General features: G+C 29.3%; 1 protein-coding gene and 1 pseudogene across 1 annotated transcript; both read left to right on the top strand.

The window, feature by feature from the left end:
- The first annotated feature begins 4362 nt into the window (after positions 1-4362).
- On the top strand, positions 4363-5348 carry LOC135931856 (NECAP-like protein CG9132). The gene has a single exon (XM_065469162.1). The coding sequence runs from the start codon at positions 4408-4410 to the stop codon at positions 5083-5085; it is 678 nt and encodes a 225-aa protein (XP_065325234.1). The 5' UTR covers positions 4363-4407; the 3' UTR covers positions 5086-5348.
- Positions 5349-13923: 8575 nt separating this feature from the next.
- On the top strand, positions 13924-20909 carry LOC135930953 (5'-AMP-activated protein kinase subunit gamma-1-like; annotated as a pseudogene).
- The last annotated feature ends 456 nt before the right edge of the window (positions 20910-21365 follow it).

The raw sequence follows: 21365 nt of genomic DNA on the forward strand, positions 1-21365 counted from the left end.
AATCGTATGTAAACTAACTATTTGTTTTATTTCAAAAAATTATTGCAGCTGGAAATCCTTGGCTACGGCCCTGTCCCTGCATTATAGAAAAAGAACAGGCGACATTACTAATATTTTTCGTTTCGAGGAAATCCTTTTATTTGTGATTGACCTTGTTATAATAGCCAAAAGGTTAAAAAAAATAAAAAGTACCACGAACTTTAAGATATTTATTTAATCACAATAGTTATTTATACCAATGGATCATTAGACCCCCTTAGGTTATCAGTTTTTAAAAATCGTATGTAAACTAACTATTTGTTTTATTTCAAAAAATTATTGCAGCTGGAAATCCTTGGCTACGGCCCTGTCCCTGCATTATAGAAAAAGAACAGGCGACATTACTAATATTTTTCGTTTCGAGGAAATCCTCTTATTTGTGATTGACCTTGTTATAATAGCCAAAAGGTTAAAAAAAATAAAAAGTACCACGAACTTTAAGATATTTATTTAATCACAATAGTTATTTATACCAATGGGTCCTTAGACCCCCTTAGGTTATCAGTTTTTAAAAATCGTATGTAAAATAAATTCTCAAATCAATGGGAATCGTGAATTCGAAACCTTACAATCCAAGTTAATGTTATCTGAGTCTTCTATTTTAGTTTCATGCATCTTAATGCTGGCCTTCTTATTTCTAAAATTCAGTCGTTTTTTCCTTGTCTTAGGGCCATTTACTGACAGGATTTTTTTCAAAAATATTTTCTAGTCATGTTTTCAGCTAATTTTTTATTATTTCTAAAGAAAGGATGATAATTTGAATTATTTTTTTTATATATATTTCTTAAAGAAACATAACCGCCCCTCTGGATTTCAAATGTTTTGTACAAATGGATAAAACTATTCACAAAAAACGATATATTAATAATCTATTCGTTGTAGCCGTTAAAAAAAGAATAAATAAATTTAATATAATATAATATACTAAATGTCAGTCATTTTCTGATATTAATAATTAATTTTTCCTTGGGGATTATGGATTGGGGTTGTGGTGGAAGGATTATAGGGGAGATCACCTGATGCAAATGTTGTTAGGAAGAAAGGATAAGGATATCAAGACTGAACGAAGAAACAAAATGATTATATAATTATATTGATTGTTTTAGATCTATTAGAGACTGTTTTGGATACATTATATAAATATATGGATAGTAAGTATTACACATTGAATTAAGAATGGTAAGTTAATAAATATTAACCTTTGAATAAAGATTGGTAAATGAATTTGTAAGTGGGAGATGCAATAATGGTGATCGATGATTACCTCAGGATCAGATGTTCTGGTAAGTTAAACACAATGCAGTTATTACTATACGATGTGTCAGAAAGAAGTGTGGCGAAAATAAGATTTTCATATGGGTAGAGATTAAGGGATTTTAGCATTTTGTTTTAGATATTTGGCAAATAAGGAATATGATAGAAAGTATGTAATGAGTATTAGGACTGAAAATGAAAATATAATTATGAATTTATTATATATATATATGATGTATAATAATTATATATTACTTTGAAAAGGGCTTACTGTTGAGGGTTAATGATATTTGGTTCATTTTGGCCCATTTAATACAATAATATTTGTGGTATTATATGTCTAAATTTACATTTTTACATCCAATGTTTGACAATAAGTTATTGTCTTATTATTTTGTAAGCCTTAAGACTCATTGAATGAGAATAGGTTTCCATCAGCCAGAAAATAGACCTCACGTAATGCCGGACAGAAAGGATTGCTGAATATTTAAATGTTGGGGAATTATAATGAGCAGGGGATATATATGTAAATATAGGGTTAGAAAAATATTAAATTGGTAATTGTAAGTGTGATTAAGATATAAATTTGTGTAATTGAGGGTTTGTGAAAATATATATAGAAGCGGATTTTTATAATAAAATATTGTTATATAATTATACATTTTGGGTTTTTAAGGGATGGACATGAGTGGGATGGCTTATTATTAATTAATGTTACTATATTATGAATGTAATCCAGTTTCAATTAAGGTTGATATATTATTAAGGGATCTATTTTGGATGTGTTAATGTTGTTTTATTTTGAAGTAATTAAGCATTTTTATATAATATGGTGTAATTTGAATTACACTATGATATATTTAATTATAAATGATAAACATATATAGGATACATTTAGGTGTAAAAGGAATGTTATATGAAGCATATATGGGATACATTAAGATTTACAAGGAATGATATCATTGGTGAAAATATGAGGTAATGCGTCTGCAGGGTTAACGTTATGAAATACATTGAAATTAAAGGAATTGAGTTATGATAAAAGTCAGAATAATGTCTATAATGTTATATGTGGATAGTTATTTTAGATTTAATGTATGAATTTTATACATATATATAAATTTGGTATAAATTATATGATATATTGGTATAAGTTTGATATTTTTGATATATATATAAATTTGGCATGGATTTATATGATATATTGGTAGAAATTATGATATTTAATATATATTTTTTTAAATTATGAAATCTTTATATTTAATATATATATATTTTTTAATTTATAAAATTTTATAAAAATTTTTACTTGCATTTTTTATACTATTTTTATTGTATGCAATGATGTGAAAGGCAAATATTTTTATTGATAAGGTCAGCCATGTGTTTATGAGTATGCTTTAAAATGGAAATATCCTTTAGTTTGGTATGCCTTAAAATGGAAATATCATTTAGTTTGAATACTTGAGAAAGTTTTTTTTTAAATTTTAATTTGTAAATGTATTTTGTTTATTACATATATTTTATCTTTGTAATAATTTTATAGCACATCACATTTTACTATGTATATAATGAACGTATTTTTTTTAAAAAAACTCAGATTTTTTGAATGTTATATTAAAAAAACTCTAAATGTATACCATATAGCCCATTATATTCTCAATCTTTGTTACTTTGCATTCTACACTGTGAATCTGTGCTAATTGTGATGGCAGGGTTAGGTAGAAATGGTATATTTTTCTTAGGATACTGAGTAATTCCTAGATGAAAAATATTTTATTTTCTACATATTATATATTTTTCCTCCTTATAAAATATTAAATTTATGTCTATACCTAATCCTTGAAATTTTGTTTAAAATCTTTGTTCGGCAAATTTTCGCAATTATTTTTAATAAAAAAAAAAAATTCCTATCTATTTTAAGGGATATTTATAAAAAATTTAGCTTTGTTTTTTTTTAAATGACAGAAGGAAAGTTACATGTTGTTGAAATTTCATTTCACACATAAACCATTTGTTCACATTACGGTATTGTATGTAAAATCATTATTTCCTAATTCCTATTAATCAGTCAGACCTTGAATAATGTATATTATAACTCGTATTTTTCAAATGTATTAAAATGAATAAATTATTATGTCTTGCTTGTATATTATATTGTCAATATTACCGTTCCATAGATTATATTTATGGATACCACGATGTAAATGTCATTATTGTTAATATGTTTTCCAGCGATTATATATTGAAATGTATCATATTATACTATAAATCATCATAAAGGGAGACGATTCGATAAATTCCCCGAACGTTTTCAGGGCGTACCGAAATTTGATACAATTCAAATGGACGATCCGATACGATCCCACCAGAAAGAGAGGGACGCTGGGCCTTTGAAGGTTGGGCGTGTTGTAACCGTTAAAAAAAATAAGAAATAAATTTAATATAATATACTAAATGTCAGTCATTTTCTGATATTAATAATTAATTTTTCCTTGGGGATGATGGATTGGGGTTGTGGTGGAAGGATTTTGGGGGAGATCACCTGATGCAATTGTTGTTGGGAAGAAAGGACAAGGATATCAAGACTGAAAGAAGAAACAAAATGATTATATAATTATATTGATAATATGTTGATTGCTTTAGATTTATTAGATGACTGTTTTGGATACATTATATAAATATATGGATAGTAAATATTACACATTGAATTGAGATTGGTAAATTAATAAATATTAATCATTGAATGAAGATTGTATAATGAATTGGTAAGTGGGAGATGCAATACTATTTTTAATACATTTCATTCTCCCCTATTGATTAATTAAAAATTACTATTTAAATTTTTTATTCAAAAAAATTGGTTAATTGCTATGATACATATATGAAACTATTCATATAAATTAATTCATAAATAAAACGCCAATATATTCTATATATAAAAGAGATATATTTTGATATCTATCTATATATAAATAACATAATATCATTGCATAATATAGACATAATCACATTGGAAGAGATTTGACATCAATCAATAAACCGTTCTGAACTATTTTTCGCCTTTATGTATACAATTATTTTTTTAACACTTTAAAAAGGGATTGAATTACTATGGATGACTATGAATCAGTTATATTAGTTAAAAATAATGTAAGCATTTATAATATTGCTCCGGTTTATGGAAAGACGAAATATAAAGCTGCAGATTGGAAACTTGATAATCCTGATTGGACTGGGCGCTTAAAATTGATTTCTATTCGCGATAAATGTTCTATCAAATTCGAGGATGCAGATGGCAAACTTTTTGCAGCATGTCCTGTTGATAAATACCCTGGTAACTGTATCGAAGGTGTAAGTGATTCTAGTAGATATTTTGTGATTAAGCTTCTAAGTGAAAATGGTCGATCAGCCTTTGTAGGATTGGGCTTTTTAGATAGATCCGATTCCTTTGATCTAAATGTAGCACTTCAAAGTCATTTTAGATGGCTTAAAGATAGTAAAGATATAGAAAAAAATATGAACCAAAATAAAATGGAACCTTCTATAGACATGAGTCTAAAAGATGGACAGACTATAAAATTAAATTTTTTGCTGCCAAAAAATAAAGAAAGTCCAAGCAATAATAATTCTAAATTAAAACCCACATGTTTGGTTAAAGTGCCGATTTCAACATCTACAAAATCAGATTCCAATATAAACTCAGTGATCAATCAAAAAAATTTGTTAAGGACCCATGAAACATCAACTAATCAAGTATTGAATTCAAATACAAGCTGGGAAACATTTTAAATTCCAAAAAAAAAAAATATTTACTAAAAATGCTAACAAAGACATAATATTTATCATATGTAATATATACCACTCAGTTTTTTTATTGTATTATATCAAAAATATAATATTTAATAAAATTAGTAATGTTTATAAAACATTTAAAATTAAATTATATGATTCATCTAATTATTACATAAAACTAAATTATAATATTATTAATTTTTTTATGATTAATATATTTATCTGCTATACAAATAAATGAATATTATTTTTTAAAGTTATTATTACAATTCTGAGTTAATTGTTTTGTCTTTAAATTTTTACATTTTTTAAGAAATCATTCATAATATTATCTTATATTTTTAAAGCTAGAATAAAACAAAAAATATTATGGTTTGTCATAAGAAAAAAGTAATTTTAAAATTCAAACTACAAATTTCCTTTTTTTTTGAAATTCATATCCCCCCTATACTTTTAATGCATAATTTGAGTTATTAAGAAAAATGGGAAGGAAATTAACTATATAATGATGAAAATCAATAAAGGATGGTAAAAATCTGACTTAATATTTGTCAACAATTGGGGGTAAAGCCCTACATAGACCCATACCCTTAGTAGGTGAACCCTCACCACACCTGGATCAGAAGTCTGATAAAGCCTGACTTGTTAAGATTTAATGCACAAGTTTATTGGCTCATTATTTAAATGTTTGCTGGACCCATCCAGATACGATATTAAATTTTTACTAATTTTCTGGACTTGCCCTTTACATATTACAAAATATCAGTTTTATAAAATATTGTGTCCAGTTTATTAAAATTTTACAACAATATCTGGCACATGAAATTTTTTAGAAAAATTTTCTGGCCAACACATTTTTAATGTATGCTTCTTAATGTCATTAAGGATCTTTGTTGCTTGTCTCTCTAACAACCATTTTATAAATCAATTGTCTTTTGATATCTGTATTTGTAATTGGTTGGATCATATCAATAAATTTATTTAAATTTACTATTTGGTTCGACAGCTCCTAAAATAGAAAAACAAAAATAGAGATATTGTAATTTATATTCAAATAATAATAATTCATCAAAAATTTCTTTGACATTGAAAATTAATATATCAAAATTTTAATTCTCACTATAAAAATCAGAGACAGGCACACGGGCCGGTTTGCATTTTATATCCTAGCGTTTTTATTTTATATCCAGGCTGGGCCCCATTTTTAAAACCGATTATAAACCGGAACGAACCGCTGTAATTTTCGGAACCGTAACCGACCCGTTATATTTTTGAACCGGTTCATAACGGTTTTTAAATTTGATTAATTTAAAATTATTGAACTTAAATTTAAAATTTTATTTTTCCTGCGGGGAGTTCAAAATTAAAATTTTTGCTTTTTAACCATTAAATCGCCCAATTATCTTGGTATCAATCAAAATACAAAGTTTATTGTTTTCTAGAAATTAGGCAAATTCTTAAGAAGCCATCTTCGTGGTTAAATAGAATAAGGAATTATAAAAATATTTGTATATATTAAAAAATAATATTTCCCTAACATTATTAATATATATATATATATATATGGTTTATTAAATTTGAATTACTGGAACGAACCGAAAAGAACAGTTATAAATTGTAAAATTTCTTCAAATATAAACCCGTAATGGAACAAAACCTTTATAAAATATATGGACTAAAACCCGAACCGCTATACTTAACGGTTCGAAGTCCCGATCTATACATATCCACAAATCTTACATCCTTAAAAAGATCTCATTCTCTCTCCCGCCATGATTCCTTTTCCCCATATTTTTTATAACATGCATCCGGAAAATCCATTCGGATATCGAAGGTCCGTTTCATATTTTTTTTACGAACATCAACTTTCTTTTTATCTTGCCACGATCGAAATCGTATGATGAAAACCCTTTTCAGGCTCGGTCAGTCGGAATATAGTGGTCAACACGGTTAAGATATTTTTTTGAATATCTTCGTGTATATATCGTTGGCAGTCCATCAAATCAATTTTAAAGTTCATATGATTCGAATCATTGGCAGATTATTTTTTGATTTTTTTTTGATTTTTTGCCAAACCGCGCGACTAGGTTCTTAAGCCAATTTAATTTCTTATCGAATAAGGTGTTTATATATATGTGTTAACATTGACACTAGCATATATATATATATATATGTCTATATAGGCATAGCCAGAATGAATTTTTTTAAGGGGATGGGAGAAGGGGGGGGGGTGTACTATTCATAATTTAAATGCTTATTTTCGTCGAATTTTCGAATTATATCCTTTACATTTAAAAAAATATTAATATAACTTTTTACTAATTTTTCCTTTTTAAAATTATTCTTATGAATATGTTGTATACATTTATTTGGGGGGGGGGGGGGATAGGGGGAGGGTGTGAGGACGTTAACCCCCCTCCCTTCTCTCAATTACGCTCTTGATAAAATTATTAATTAAATTAAACTAACTATTATTAATTTATTCTTATACAAAAAATATATATGTTTAGTGGACATGTTCCTAATCAATCCTTAAATAAAAAAATTAACCTTTTTTGGGTAGAATCATAAATTTTAAAAGGTATTATCAGCAAAGTTAAAGACTTTTTTTAGTAGCTAATAAATATGCTACTGCAGCTTTAATATGAAGATTAATATGTTGAGCAAACCCTTGACTTCAAGAATATCTAAACTATGTTTATTCAAAGTGACCGGTATTTTTTAAGAGAAAGATTATTAGATCACAATCTTTTAGGTTAGATACCTTTGCCAGGCACATAAGATGTTTTTATGATCATATTGAACCTAGTGTCAATACAAGATGCTAACAAGATCATTTAGATATCGATGTTTATGAGAAAGCACATAACATTTGCTAGAAAAAAATGGCAAATTTTATGGGAATTCACAAAAAATGAATCTTAGATTATCATATGAACTAATTAAAAAGAGATTAGTCAACTATTTTTGAAATAACGATCATAATTTAATATTTTTTTTTGAAAAAAAGCATTTATTTAAAAGATAAAACCGAAAATACTCGCTCAGTCGGCTCACTTAGTCGACTCACCGGGTAGGCTCAATTTTTTAAAATTTAATTTATATATTTATATACGACCCGGTTCGGATATTTTTTTTAAAAAAAATTTCAGGCCCGGCCCGGGTATTTTAAAAAAGATAAAAATTTAGTAAATTTTAAATTATTTATATATATAAAAACATAAATATAAAAAAATTATGTATTATATAAATGATTAATTATAGTAACTTATAATGTTAAACTTATTACTTTTATATATAACTATTTTTTAAAAAAAATGGTAGCTAGTAATTGTAACTCTTTACTTTTTTAAAAAATGGATTTAATTAAGTTATATTTCTAAAAGTAACTTTTAACAACATTAAAAAATATAACAACAATATATATAAAAAACATGCTTAACCCTTCAATACTCTTGTGGGGTATAATGAGACCCCAGGCTTGCTAGAATTGATATTACACATAAAAACGATTTGTTATTATGATCTAAAATCTTCAGTCATCAAATATATCTTTGAATCTAAATATTTTGGTTGAGTATAGCTTTCAAGATATAAGCATTTTGTGACTGGTTGGGGTTCTATGAGACTTCGCCAGATTAAATACTTAATTATTTTATATATTATAATTATATAATTTTTCAATATTTTTATTTTTTTTATCAATTTATTATGATTTTTCTCAGATTTATGAAAGTAAAGAAAGGAAGGAAGGAAGGAAGGAAGGAAGGAAGGAAGGAAGGAAGGAAGGAAGGAAGGAAGGAAGGAAGGAAGGAAGGAAGGAAGGAAGGAAGAAGGAAGGAATAAAGAAAGAAATATTTTTTTTCTTGAAGTTGAATATTAAAAAAAATTTTTGCCAAATTTACACCCTGGAGCTTCTACCTTTGCACAACTAACATTTTTATCCCATTCATTTTCTTCATTCAAAAGTCCTTTCATGTAGATCTTGCAGGTGTTCTTAATACCACTACTATCAATCACCATTTTTCCTTCCATATTTTTCAAACATTTAACACCTATCACATCCAGGGTTGCCAGGTCAAAATTTTTTAGATTTCCGGAGAAATTTGGTATTATGCAGGAGAAATATAAAAATTGCTAAAGAAAATTTTGGCCGGGATTTTGAATTGACTTAATTATCCGACTTTTATTTCTTATAATTAGTTTATATAAATACAAAGTCGGTAACTATTTTTCAAAATAAAATAACATCTTGATTTATTAAAATATATTAATTTATAAAAAAAACCAACGATCTTTTTTAAATATAAAAGAATGTAAACAAGATAAAATTTTAAACGATTTTAATTTTACAATTAAAAATATATTTTATGCGAATGTCCCGCAAAACGACCGCAATTGGAAATCTACCGTGTGTGTTTATAAAATTATAGGGATAGGCGCTTAATAATCACGTATCACGTTTAAATAGGTAGTTAGGTACTCCAAAAATAAGAAATAATACAGATGCAACTACAGTTGCGGCAATTGTAATCACTTATCTTGTAGTACAACATTCACAGAGATACTTATCATCACAATGTTGGTAGGATCTTTTCCCCATAATATTTAACGACTCTAATATAAATGAAAACTATACTTGTAGAACAAAAATGAGCAAGGCTATCACCAATGTTTTAGGACCTAAATCCAGGAGGTCAATTCTTGACGATTTGAAAAATGAGCATATATATGCAATTCTAACAGAGATCCTCAACTATTTCAACAAAATTAAGGTCGTTTCAATAAAACTATTAAATTTTTTCCCCTCAAATAGTGAAAAATCCAAAGACATAGCTAACCATATAATGGTGAATATAGCAGATTCGAGATTATAAATTGCATGTCAGCTTTCTGATCTGATAATGCCTCAGTGAATTTGATTTTACAGAATTGAGTCAGCATAATGTTGGTTGCGATATGTTCCTAATACCCGCAATCGATGGAATCTTAAAATTTTATAAACCTTTAAAAAAATATTTCTTAAATAAAGATTATAAAAGCTGTCCTAACATTTTGAAAATCTTTTTCAATAATTATGGCAGAGGTATATTTAGGAATGATTTCACTAGAAAATCTACTATATGCTGTTAATGTGTAATTTCAATCGAAGAATCTTAACAAAGATTCACAAAATTATGCTGCAGATGTGTTCATCTTTACAGTTAAAAATTGACAATAATTTTATGGCGATTGCTAAAACTTTATTATATTTTAAATGTTTACCATCGATATTGAGATATTTATAAAATTCCTGGCATGACATATTATATATTTACTCGGCCTCTAATGATGTTAAAGCAATCCGATTTCTCTCCTTTTTCCAGGCAATCCTTATCAGGCTGAAAATGCGCTCGGATGATGCTTTAAAATGAAGTAAGGAGAAGACATACTCGCATACTTTTTCCAAGCACGGGGCCATTTCCCCTCTGCTTTTAGACCATCTAACTTTAAGTATTTTGGCGAATCATAAAAAATAGAGAGAATTACAATCTCCTCAAAACAAGAAATCAAATTCTTTCGGTATTTTTAATATATTTATTAAATTATAAAAACCATCAATTGATGGTTTCTGTTCCAAGGTCATAATATTTATACATTTGTAAATAGAGTAATTAAAATCAAATTTTGATTGTAAATATTTTAAAATTGTCCTAATAAAAATATCTGCTTCATTTTAAAAATGTATTAACTTGAGTATTATTTGAACATTTTAATATAATATTTTTAGCAATAGCGCCATAAAATTTATTATCAATTTTTAACTTTAGAGATGAACAGAGCTGTAACATGTTTTGTGAGTCTTTTTTAATAAAGAATATTCTGATTGCAACTGAATATTAACTGCATGAAGTAGATTTCTTACATGTGAAACGAATACCAAATATGCTTCTGCCATTTCATACTCGAAAAAATTTTTTAAATTTTTAGGAGAGCTTTAAAAATCTTTATTTAAGAAGTATTTTTTTTAAGGGTTTGTATAATTTTAAAATTCTATCTATGGCAGGTATCAATGACAATCACCTGATAGTTATATATCTTAACAACTCACACCATTCCAAGTCAGACCACTTCATCAACTCTTTTAATTCAATAACTCTTCTAGTTGATGAACTAAATTCGTTAAAACATTTCATCACAATTATTTCGACATCCACAGATAGTACATTTATTGCCTTCTTGCAAGAATTATGTAGTATATGGCATATAGAGTCAATTGGTATTAATTCATTATTGTGCTGCCTCAATTCGGTAACTTTGGTTTTTGTCAAAATTTACAGAGGTAATATCAGCGCAGAAAGCTGACATGCAGATCATTGATAACCCTGAATCAGCTATATTTACCATTATGTGGCTAGCTACATCGTTGGATTTTTCACTATCCAACGAAAAAAATTTTAACATTTTTATTGAAATGTTCTTATTCTTGTTGAAATAGCGAAGGATCGAGGGAAATGTTTTAATATTTCCCTTATTAGTTGCATCTGTTAGAATTTCATATGGATGCCCATCTTTCAAATCGTCTAGAATTGACCTCTAGGATTCAGGTATTAAAACACTTGTGATAGCCTTGCTCATTTTTTTTTTACCACAAGTAAGGTTTGCACTATTGGAGTCGTTAAACATCATGAGAAAAAGATTCGACCCACATTATGATGATAGAGCTCTGTGAATGTTGAACTACATGATAGATGTATACGATTTCCACAAATGTAGTTGCATCTGTATTATTTATTATTTTTGAGAATATTTTTGTATTGCAATCGATGTTGATATACTCCCCTGTACTGACTTATATGAATGAAATGATGTTGATTTATTATTGGATAAAAATAAAACAGGATAGAAAGAAATTTACAAACTAGCAGCGTCTACATGACAGGATTTTTACTGGATGCAAACCCCCTTCAAAAACCTTTACCTACCCCCCTAAAAAAGAGCAGAAAGTTTTATTTGTAAAATAATGTGTATGATTGTTTGCAATACATAGATTTGGTGGATGAATTGTATTATAATAATTCTATAATAAAAGTATTAATTTTTGCAGCAATAAACTTTTATTTCATCTCAAATTTAGTAGATAACCCTCTAAAAATTTATATTACCCCCATTAAAGCAGCGTACCCCCCTCAAAAAATAGGATGTGAACTGTTCCTACCCCTCCGCTCATGTAGACGCTGCAAACTAGACATGTTTTTCGAATAAATTTTTAAAATTATTTTAAAAATATAAAAATAAATAAGTAATGTCTCTCAAAACTATTATTTATAATTAAAAAAATTTAAATATTAAAAAAAAAATTGCGGTAGATTTTTGCGGGAGATTTCTAATTGCGGTAATTTTGTGGGAGAGAGATGTCTGCGTGTAAACTAAAAAATTGCGAGAGTCTCCCGCTGATGGGGGGAGACATGGCAACCCTGATCACATCCTGCCTCTTTTTTGACATCTGCTTTGCTATTCGAACCATATTTCCCATTCAATCAGCGCATTCCATTTCTTCAGCAAACTCCTGTCTTTTCTTCTTGCGCCTTCGCTATTAACTTCTTAGCATTTCTTTTAGCCATCTTGTAAATATCGTTATCACAATTTTCTTTGCTGTTATATCATTCTTTGAAGCACCTCCGTTTCTCATCCACAGCTTTAGCTACCTCCGGGTTCCACCACCAACTATCCTTAGGTCTAGGCGGCCCTTTTGTCCATCCACATACCTCCTCAGTTGTCATCACCCAGGGTTTCTTACCATTTATCCTAGATGCTTGTGCCACCTCCGCCTCCCTAATCGCCAATGTCATATTGAATTGACGTCTAGCACTCTCCTCCTTCAATTTCCAAACCTTCAGCCTTGGAACAAATTTTCTTTTAGTGACCCTGACACCTAAGAGTGAGGTCTCTTACAACTAGTCGATGCTGATTTATAAATTCCTCTCCCGGTATCACTTTCACATTTTTTACTATACATCGATCGCATCTCCTAAATAATCAACCACATTTGGTACTACCCGACTTATAAGGCACCAGCTTCTCAGATTCTTTCTTAAACATTGTATTACAGTCAATCATATCCATCATCACTAAAATCTAAAATCCTTTTTCCTTCCAAATTTCTCATGCCGTAACTGAACCCTCCATATACTCCTTCAAAACCCTCAATACTCGCTCCCACATGTCCATTCAGATCACCAGCCAGGATAATCCACTCTTCATTTGCCAGTCTCGATGTCACCCCCAATAGACTGTCCCAAAATATATCTTTCTCTTCTTCACTTCTTCCAACCTGAGGAACATATGCCGAGATAATATTATAAAGCCTTCTACCAAAAATAATCCTTATAACCATTATCTGGTTATCTAGCCTTTTCACTTCTACTACTTTGTCCATAAATTTTTCCACATACCCCAACTTCAGCCTTACCATCAATACTTCCTTGCCAAAAGAATTTATACTTTTCATTAGTCTTGCCAATCATTCGTGTCCCATTTCCTTTCCATCTAGTCTCCTGTATGCAGCACACATTTATATGCCTTTTATACAATACATCGACCACTTCTCCCGCTCTTCCCGTCATACCTCCAACATTCCATGTTGCGACCTTAACTCGATCCCTCGTAAACTGGTTTCTTCACTTATTATCAGGTCGTTTATGGCCGTTTCATTTTCATGAATAGTGGTTCCACCAGGTTTCCCATCCTTCTTTTTGTCATAGGCGGTTGAAGAGGACCACGGGGTACTTTGGGTTCTACCCCGCCCATGTGTTGTCACCATAGGGAAATTTTTAGCAAGGTTTTTACAATCGGATGCCCTTCCTCCTGACATCAACCTCTTTAAGAGGTTTAGGAGACAGTGATCTTATTCTAGACGCAGATCACAGGGAACCTTTTAGACCTCCATTAGCCGCCAAACTTTACCATTCCCCCGCCACGATGAGGCTGAAGGTAAGGCAAATCAAACCATTATACATGGTGACCTTAATATAATCCTCTTCTAATTAAGGGGGGGGGGGGGATTCATAGATAAAATAAAAATGATTGGCGCTGGCCTCTAAGAAGATGACGAGGTATAAGTTAATTTGTCCGACATTTTATATTCAGTCAATATAAACGATTTTTTTAATATTCCTAGGATGGCTTGAGATTATCTATTTATGCCAGGCATATTGGTGTCGTGTCAAAGAGTTTTCTTAAAAGAAGGAAGAACTGACAAGTTTAATAGAATGTCTACAGAAATTTTTTTTGAAGAATTAACCCTAATCCGGGTGAATTATAATTGAATGAGAAATTAAAAATTAATTTTTATTCCCATTTCCTGAAATTTGTCCAAGAGTTACATCCGGTCATAAAATTGGCGTAATAAGCTTCCGTTTTTTTTCACATTTCTGTTAGAAATATATCCGTCCTAAGAAATCTATCATAAAAAATGTTCGTCTTTTAAGACTCGGTCTCGCGTCCATTCCACTATCTCATCCCCCCTCCCTCACACACAAAAAACGCGGGACAGAAGGACAGTTCTCATTCACTATAAATAAGAAACGAGGCATTAAGGGAAATAAACTCAATGGCCGATCCAATTCGTGCTAATTTGAAGGAAAATAGCTGAAGATGATATCCCAAAAATTGATGGAAGTGATTGTCAAAGAATTACTGAGCCCTACATATACACGGGAAGGATATAATTGGTTAAAATATTTCTTACTTCCTACATCCATAGGAAACCCCTCATATCCTCTCCATGTAAAAAAATCTAGCGTATCCAAAATATAACAAACGATTGTTTCCTCGGTCAAGATCACTGGTCAAACAAATCTGGCCAGTTTTTTAAGACCGGTTTTTTAGTTCGGGTTTCTTTAAATCAGTTACCGGTTTATTCTGGAATCGAAAAATTATTTGTATTTTATAATTATGAAATTTAATATATTATTTAATTATTTTTTTTTTCAAAGCAGATTTTAAACAATTTATCAAGCAAATCATGTTTATTTGGACAAGAGTTTTTTTTTTCATTGTTTAGAAATAAATTTTTTTTTTTGAGGATTAGGTAGAGGCTTCAATCCGTGTAGGCATAAACTGTATGTGCCACAAGGTAAACCGTAAAATGTATTATTTTTAATTTTATCATATTATTACGAGTTATGAGGTTAAAAAAAAATTGAACCAATGGGTAATACCCAATAGGGGATCACATGTTTTTTGGTGAAGAAGAATAGAAGCTTCTTTAAGTGCGATATTTTTATATGGATTTCAAGCGTAGTTTGTATATGTAGATTAATACGTAAATACGCGTTATATTATATTATACAGTTTTTTTAATTATTATTGTAATGAATATGAATATGAGTATTATTAAATAAAGATCATCTTAATTAGATATCATTAAAATAAAGTGGATCTTTACACAATTAATAGTTATGAAAATGCACACAAATTTTTTTTTAAAAAAAATATATTTCTATATTATTCGATCCGCAAGGTGGCGTTTATTTTTTTGAATTAAACAAAATAACAGTAATATCTATGTTAGCGTTAATATCTTCTTCTTTTTTCCGGCACTTTTTTTTGAGCGCGCTTTTTTGAAATTTAAAAACCGGAAATATATTTTAGCAAGATTGGAATGCCTTTTTGTTGAAAGCCTTTGAAAAAAAAAATTATATGGAAAATCTAAAAAAATTAAATTTAAATTTAAAAGTTCGTGGAAAAAAAAATTGACTGAAATTTCATAAGAGGGTCAGGTATTACAAAAATGGCGGCATACATTTAAATTGAGAGGAACATAGGTGAATTTAAATATATATATATATATATATATAAGATACTAAATTGAATTATGAAGGGTATAATTGAAAAGTGAAATATATTCCACAAATCGCACATATATATATATCTATCCCAATGACATATATTAATACCTAGACTGACGATTCATTCATTCATTTAAAATGCCTTTCTAAGCGTCGTTGATATGCAAATCAGCTGGAATCGCCATTTTGGTAACCCATATGATAATTATTCTCATGTTAAAAACTACAATTTAAATTGATAGCTTGCTTCCTTGTTATCTCGATGATCCGGTAATTCTTTAATAATCTCATTTAAAAAATTTAATAATGATTAGTTTAACCAAGATGGCGTCTCCAGCTGATTTGCATTGAAGTTACACTTTTAAATGAACGAATCGTCAGTCTAGTATATATGTCATTAGATAAAAGTTGATTTTATAATAATTTTAAATATAATTTGTTAAAAATATATAAATCTGACAAAACAATTATTTTAAAATGATAATTTTGCCAATTTGAAGGATAGAAATATTAATTTGAAGTTATATTTTTATACATTTAAAAAAAATTATTTTAAATATAATTATTATATTATAAAATATTTAACTATATATATGAAGGGATTAGATGAAATATAATTAATTAATTTGTATTATTTTAATCATTAAATAGATGAAGTAAAATTTAATTTTTTTTTATTACTTGTTTATATCATAAGAAAATGAATTACATCACATCATTATCTCATACCAGAGTTATTTGTAGAAACTAAGCCCAGAAACTCATTCTGAAAATTAAATAACAAGTATATTAAACGAGATATATTTTAGGGTGTGGAAATAAAAAAATCTTAATTATTTCTATTAAACATGGATTTAAAATTCATCGGTTTTGAAAAATCATTTAAACTTATATCATCAGAAGCTTAATAAAGTAAAAATTATTATGTGGTCTTTAATGGTTTTTAAAAGCTTGTCCATCCCTAGAAATCAGAAAATTCATAGTTTATTCAAATTAATTAGGAAAACATATTTCGGCACTATCCAAACTAAACTAGAAAATATTTAAAATGAACCAATGATGTTAAAGGGTATTTAAATAGTTTTAATGGTAGGTGGTATATGCTAAGCGATTATTAGCAAGATTTATCATTTATTATAGCAATAACCAACATTTTCTTATCAGATTTGTTTAAATAAAATTATAAATTTCAACAATAACAAATAAAATAAGGAAATACATATATTTTTTATTAAAATACTTTTCAAACTTTTTGACTGTAAATTCGAAAGAGCTTTAAGCCAAGGAGGAATATTCAATACAAGTGTTATAACCTAAATAGTTGATTGAAGATTTAGAATTATTTTGGCCTTAGCACCCGCAAAAATTCTATTTATGATCCTCAACTAGCCGGAATTCTAGGGAAATTGTTTAATGTATAAAGCGAATTTTACTAGACGTTTTTTGATTTGATTTTGGTGTTTAAAATTATTACCAGGTGTGCCACCCATTCTTCGACACAATTTTATGTTCGATGATTTTGAAATTTTTTTTACGCGCGAAAATTAAAAAAAAATATATTCTTACTAAAAGAAATTGTCATTCTTTCGGTAAAATTTTAATGGAAAAATTTCTTAATTTTCAACACTCTCTTACAACAAATTAAATTAACCGTTTTTAAATTTTAACTGAAAATTGAACTCCGGTTTTTAAATTTGAACTGAAGAACTCCGGTTTTTAAATTTGAACTGAAGAACTCCGGTTTTTAAATTTGAACTGAAAATTGAACTCATTTTATCATAGCCTTTTTCTTCATCTATTACATTTATAAGATAATAATTAATTTAATGTCAGTTAGGGTTTATTTAGTGTTTAAATGTCTTCATTGCTTATTTAATAGAATCCGATACCCAGAAACCTGTTGGAAATGAAAGGAATATTTGTTTAGACGAGATACCGAATTATTCATATGTTAATTTTTTAAAAAAAAGATGGTAAGGACGGCTTTGACACCCTTCCACTGTCTTAGACCTAGAGGACCACAAAATTCAAACCTGGCGAGACGAATTTTTGAAGGAACATAGTCGGCCTTTTTTGGGGGTGGATCCCGGGGTCGATCTTCTTCTGGCAGCGAGACTTCTAGTCAAGAATAAGGTGCATCAGCTCCCTGTCCTTGATCCAGTGACTGGTAATGCCCTCTACATTTTGACCCACAAGAGGATTTTGATATTTTTGTGTCTCTATATCGACGATTTACTTCTTAGACCACGATATATGGATTGGATCTTGGAGGAGAGCTCAACATTGGTTATTCGCGCTGATTTTAATTGATTTATATTAAAATGCGTTTTTTAAATAACGTTCATTTAGCCGCAGGAAAATTCCCAAGTCGCTATTTCAACCTTTTCTCTTTTTAAAACTTGTATCTTTTACATTTTATATATGTTTATCCATCCATCTCAAAATAATTTTTCGTAAAAGGCTCCTTACACAGATATCCAGACAGTATTAGATTACCCCGGTCCAAGTAGCACTCTTTCTATTTTATAACCCGCGTCGTGTTTCAGCTTTACCGGTTCTTTCTAGGGACGGGAACGAACGTGTTGTTGTCGATGTTTATGCTAAATTTGACGTTATCAACTTGGCGGCTGAACGCAGTTTACCGAAAATTAGATATCACTGTTAAAGAAGCCCTATCCTACCGCGCTCACGTTATAGAGGGCGTCCATTTTGTATGTTATATATTTACAATGTAAAATCCAATCTTCGTTGGGATTGAGCTAATTTTTCAATTATCTCATCCTTGCTTGTCGTCGAATGCCTATGAATATTCAGATCCAAACCTTTCAATCTACTTTCACAAGTTGTACTTCTTGGTATGTTTTTCAGAGACCTACAGGTCCCCAGACCGGGCCCAAAATTTTTAAAAAAAATACCCGAACCGGGCCGTAAAAATTTTTTTAAAAAAATATCCGAGCCGGGTTGTAAATTTTTTTTAAAAAACCGGAACCGGGCCGTAAAAAATTTTTTAAAAAAATCCGGGCCGTTCCCTGCAAATGGTACCTCTGCAGGGCTCGGTTATTCTTCTTAAAAAGAGAGAATGTTCTCTCATTAGTTTACTAATGGGAAGAGTCGCTAATATATAAACCCTTTTAATACTTGGGAATATAATCTAAAATGTGTTTTGAAATGCAAAGCATCCATATCATTTTCTAGGACTATATCAACCCATAGTCGATTATATAAACATAGTTATTCAGCTAATAAGGGATCATGATATACTTTAACGTCTTCATGATAAAAATCTAACAAATATTTTTTTTTCTATCACCATCTGAAAAAGGTTGGTAAGTCTTTTGTAGCAGTAATATCTGCAGATTGGTAAGTGCTGCATGATGAATTTAAACCCATTCATTTATTTGAGTTATAAATATGTCTAAGAGACAGATATTTGTTTTTTAATACTCTTCTACTGATCCTATATTAATGTTTTAACGCTGAGCTTGCCTTGCTGCAAGTCGAGGGAGACAAATACTAAACACGTATAGCTCTGCTTTTGACTGAACAATAACATAAAATATGAAATTCTTCATCAACATTAGCCCTAATTTCCTTGAGTTCTAATAAAATGACTCTCCGCTTTTCTCATCTTATTAATCAAGTCAATGTCATGCTTTTGAAAAGTATTACATATAGTTGTATAATTAAATCATTCTAATAAGGAAAAAAATTTGGAACTAGCATTGAATCTAAATTTTCTTGCTTCTGAGGAAATATTTTTTTCAGGCCATTGTGATATTTCAGTAATAGCAAATAATCGGCTCTTCTAACTGCATAAAAGCTGTTACTGCTTGATGGTGCAGACTCTATCTCTTTGGACAAGCTTGCAATTTCTAGCTCCCTGTTGGACCAGGAGTTTCAGAAATAATTATTATTTCCCTAAAAAATTTGAAAATGGTAGATAAATATTACGCCACTAAAAAAAAATTGTAAATAATAAGTAAATAGTAGGCCGGAAAACTTGAAATCGAAATTAATTGACAAAATAACTTATCAGATGAACGTGCTAAATAAATGTAAATTAAATATTTAATATGAGATAGGAATATATATTAACAAATATAAATTAATATAAACAATAATATTTTTGAAAAATATAATCCGCCACCTGCATATTTTGGCTTTGGGGGGGGGGGTGTATTTTTTCCCCTGCCCCCCCCCCCCCCCCAACTGCGTACTCCTGGCCTTGTTATTTCATTTTTAAAGTATGCCTTGAGTCATATTTTATACATAAAAATATTGTTTTATCTCTTTTGTTTATATTTTTTGAATGTCCTGGTGATTTATGACATAACGAACCAATTATGCTTTTTTTCCATCATTCTTCTATTTCCCTCCTTCCTTTATCTTCATTTATTTATTTTTCTTTCTTTTTTTGAAAAAAAAAATTAATAATTATCTATCGGTTTGCAAAAATAAATATAAGTTTTATTTTTATTTATTTTTTTTAATCAATGCGTTCCTACCAGAGCAAATTTTTTTTTTTAGATTATACGTTCAAAAGACTTAAAAATGACTTTATATCAAATAAATACCATTAATATTTATATTTTTCTGGTTTTGATGTTTGTGGCAGGATATTATACTACTATCGAATTTATTCTGGGTAGTATTATTATACAGTCATCGAGAATAATCTACTAAATTAAAATAACATTATTCATGCATTTAAAAATATTGTCGAAGATGTGGTTACGATTTTTAAGATCGGCCGAAGGCCGGACAAAAGGGCCGAAAGATTATATATGTATGGACCCCCTCTAAGGAAAATTCCTAGCTACGCCACTGGTTCCTATATAACAAAAAATTTGCGGAATTTTAAAAGCCGGTGTTCATAGACTCGCGATAATCGACGATAATTGGGAAGCGCGGACATCGTTATCCGTATCCGACATGCCGTCTTTCCTTACAAAACCCGCACCGCGATACAATGAAATTAACTCCGAATGAGATTCGAATGTTTGTCGGACAATTGATCGGACGGACTGGCAAAGATTTGAATTTATCGTTGATCGAATTTTGTTTGTGAACAAAAATTTTTTTTTGGCTTAAAGTTACACGCCTTGAGAACTCATAAAATCACTTAAAAATTATGTAATACATTATTGGGAACGTAATTTAAAAAAATGGAAGGCACTTACCTTTTAATCATATAAATTGGACATTGTTATTGTTATGGAGATTTAGTTTTTATCCCATATCCTCATATTAAGATATATCTCCCACCCTTTAGGGTTAGGGGTACTCTTAGTTCTTCTGAGAGTAGAGACAGCTGTTTTAGTAAATTTTGATGCACCTTCCTCCTTGTTTACCTCGGTTATCGTAATAACTTATACAGGTGGTATACTAATTTTATTCCTATATTCGTGTGCTCTGTCTCCAACCCCAATAACCAAGGTAAACAAG

This window comes from Gordionus sp. m RMFG-2023, chromosome 1 (assembly GCF_954871325.1).
Source record: "Gordionus sp. m RMFG-2023 chromosome 1, tfGorSpeb1-WG-v2, whole genome shotgun sequence".
Classification (NCBI taxonomy): domain Eukaryota; kingdom Metazoa; phylum Nematomorpha; class Gordioida; order Chordodea; family Parachordodidae; genus Gordionus; species Gordionus sp. m RMFG-2023.

Bases quoted from the DNA above. Each gene is read 5' to 3' on its own strand.
- LOC135931856 (XM_065469162.1), top strand. From the start codon at position 4,408: ATGGATGACTATGAATCAGTTATATTAGTTAAAAATAATGTAAGCATT.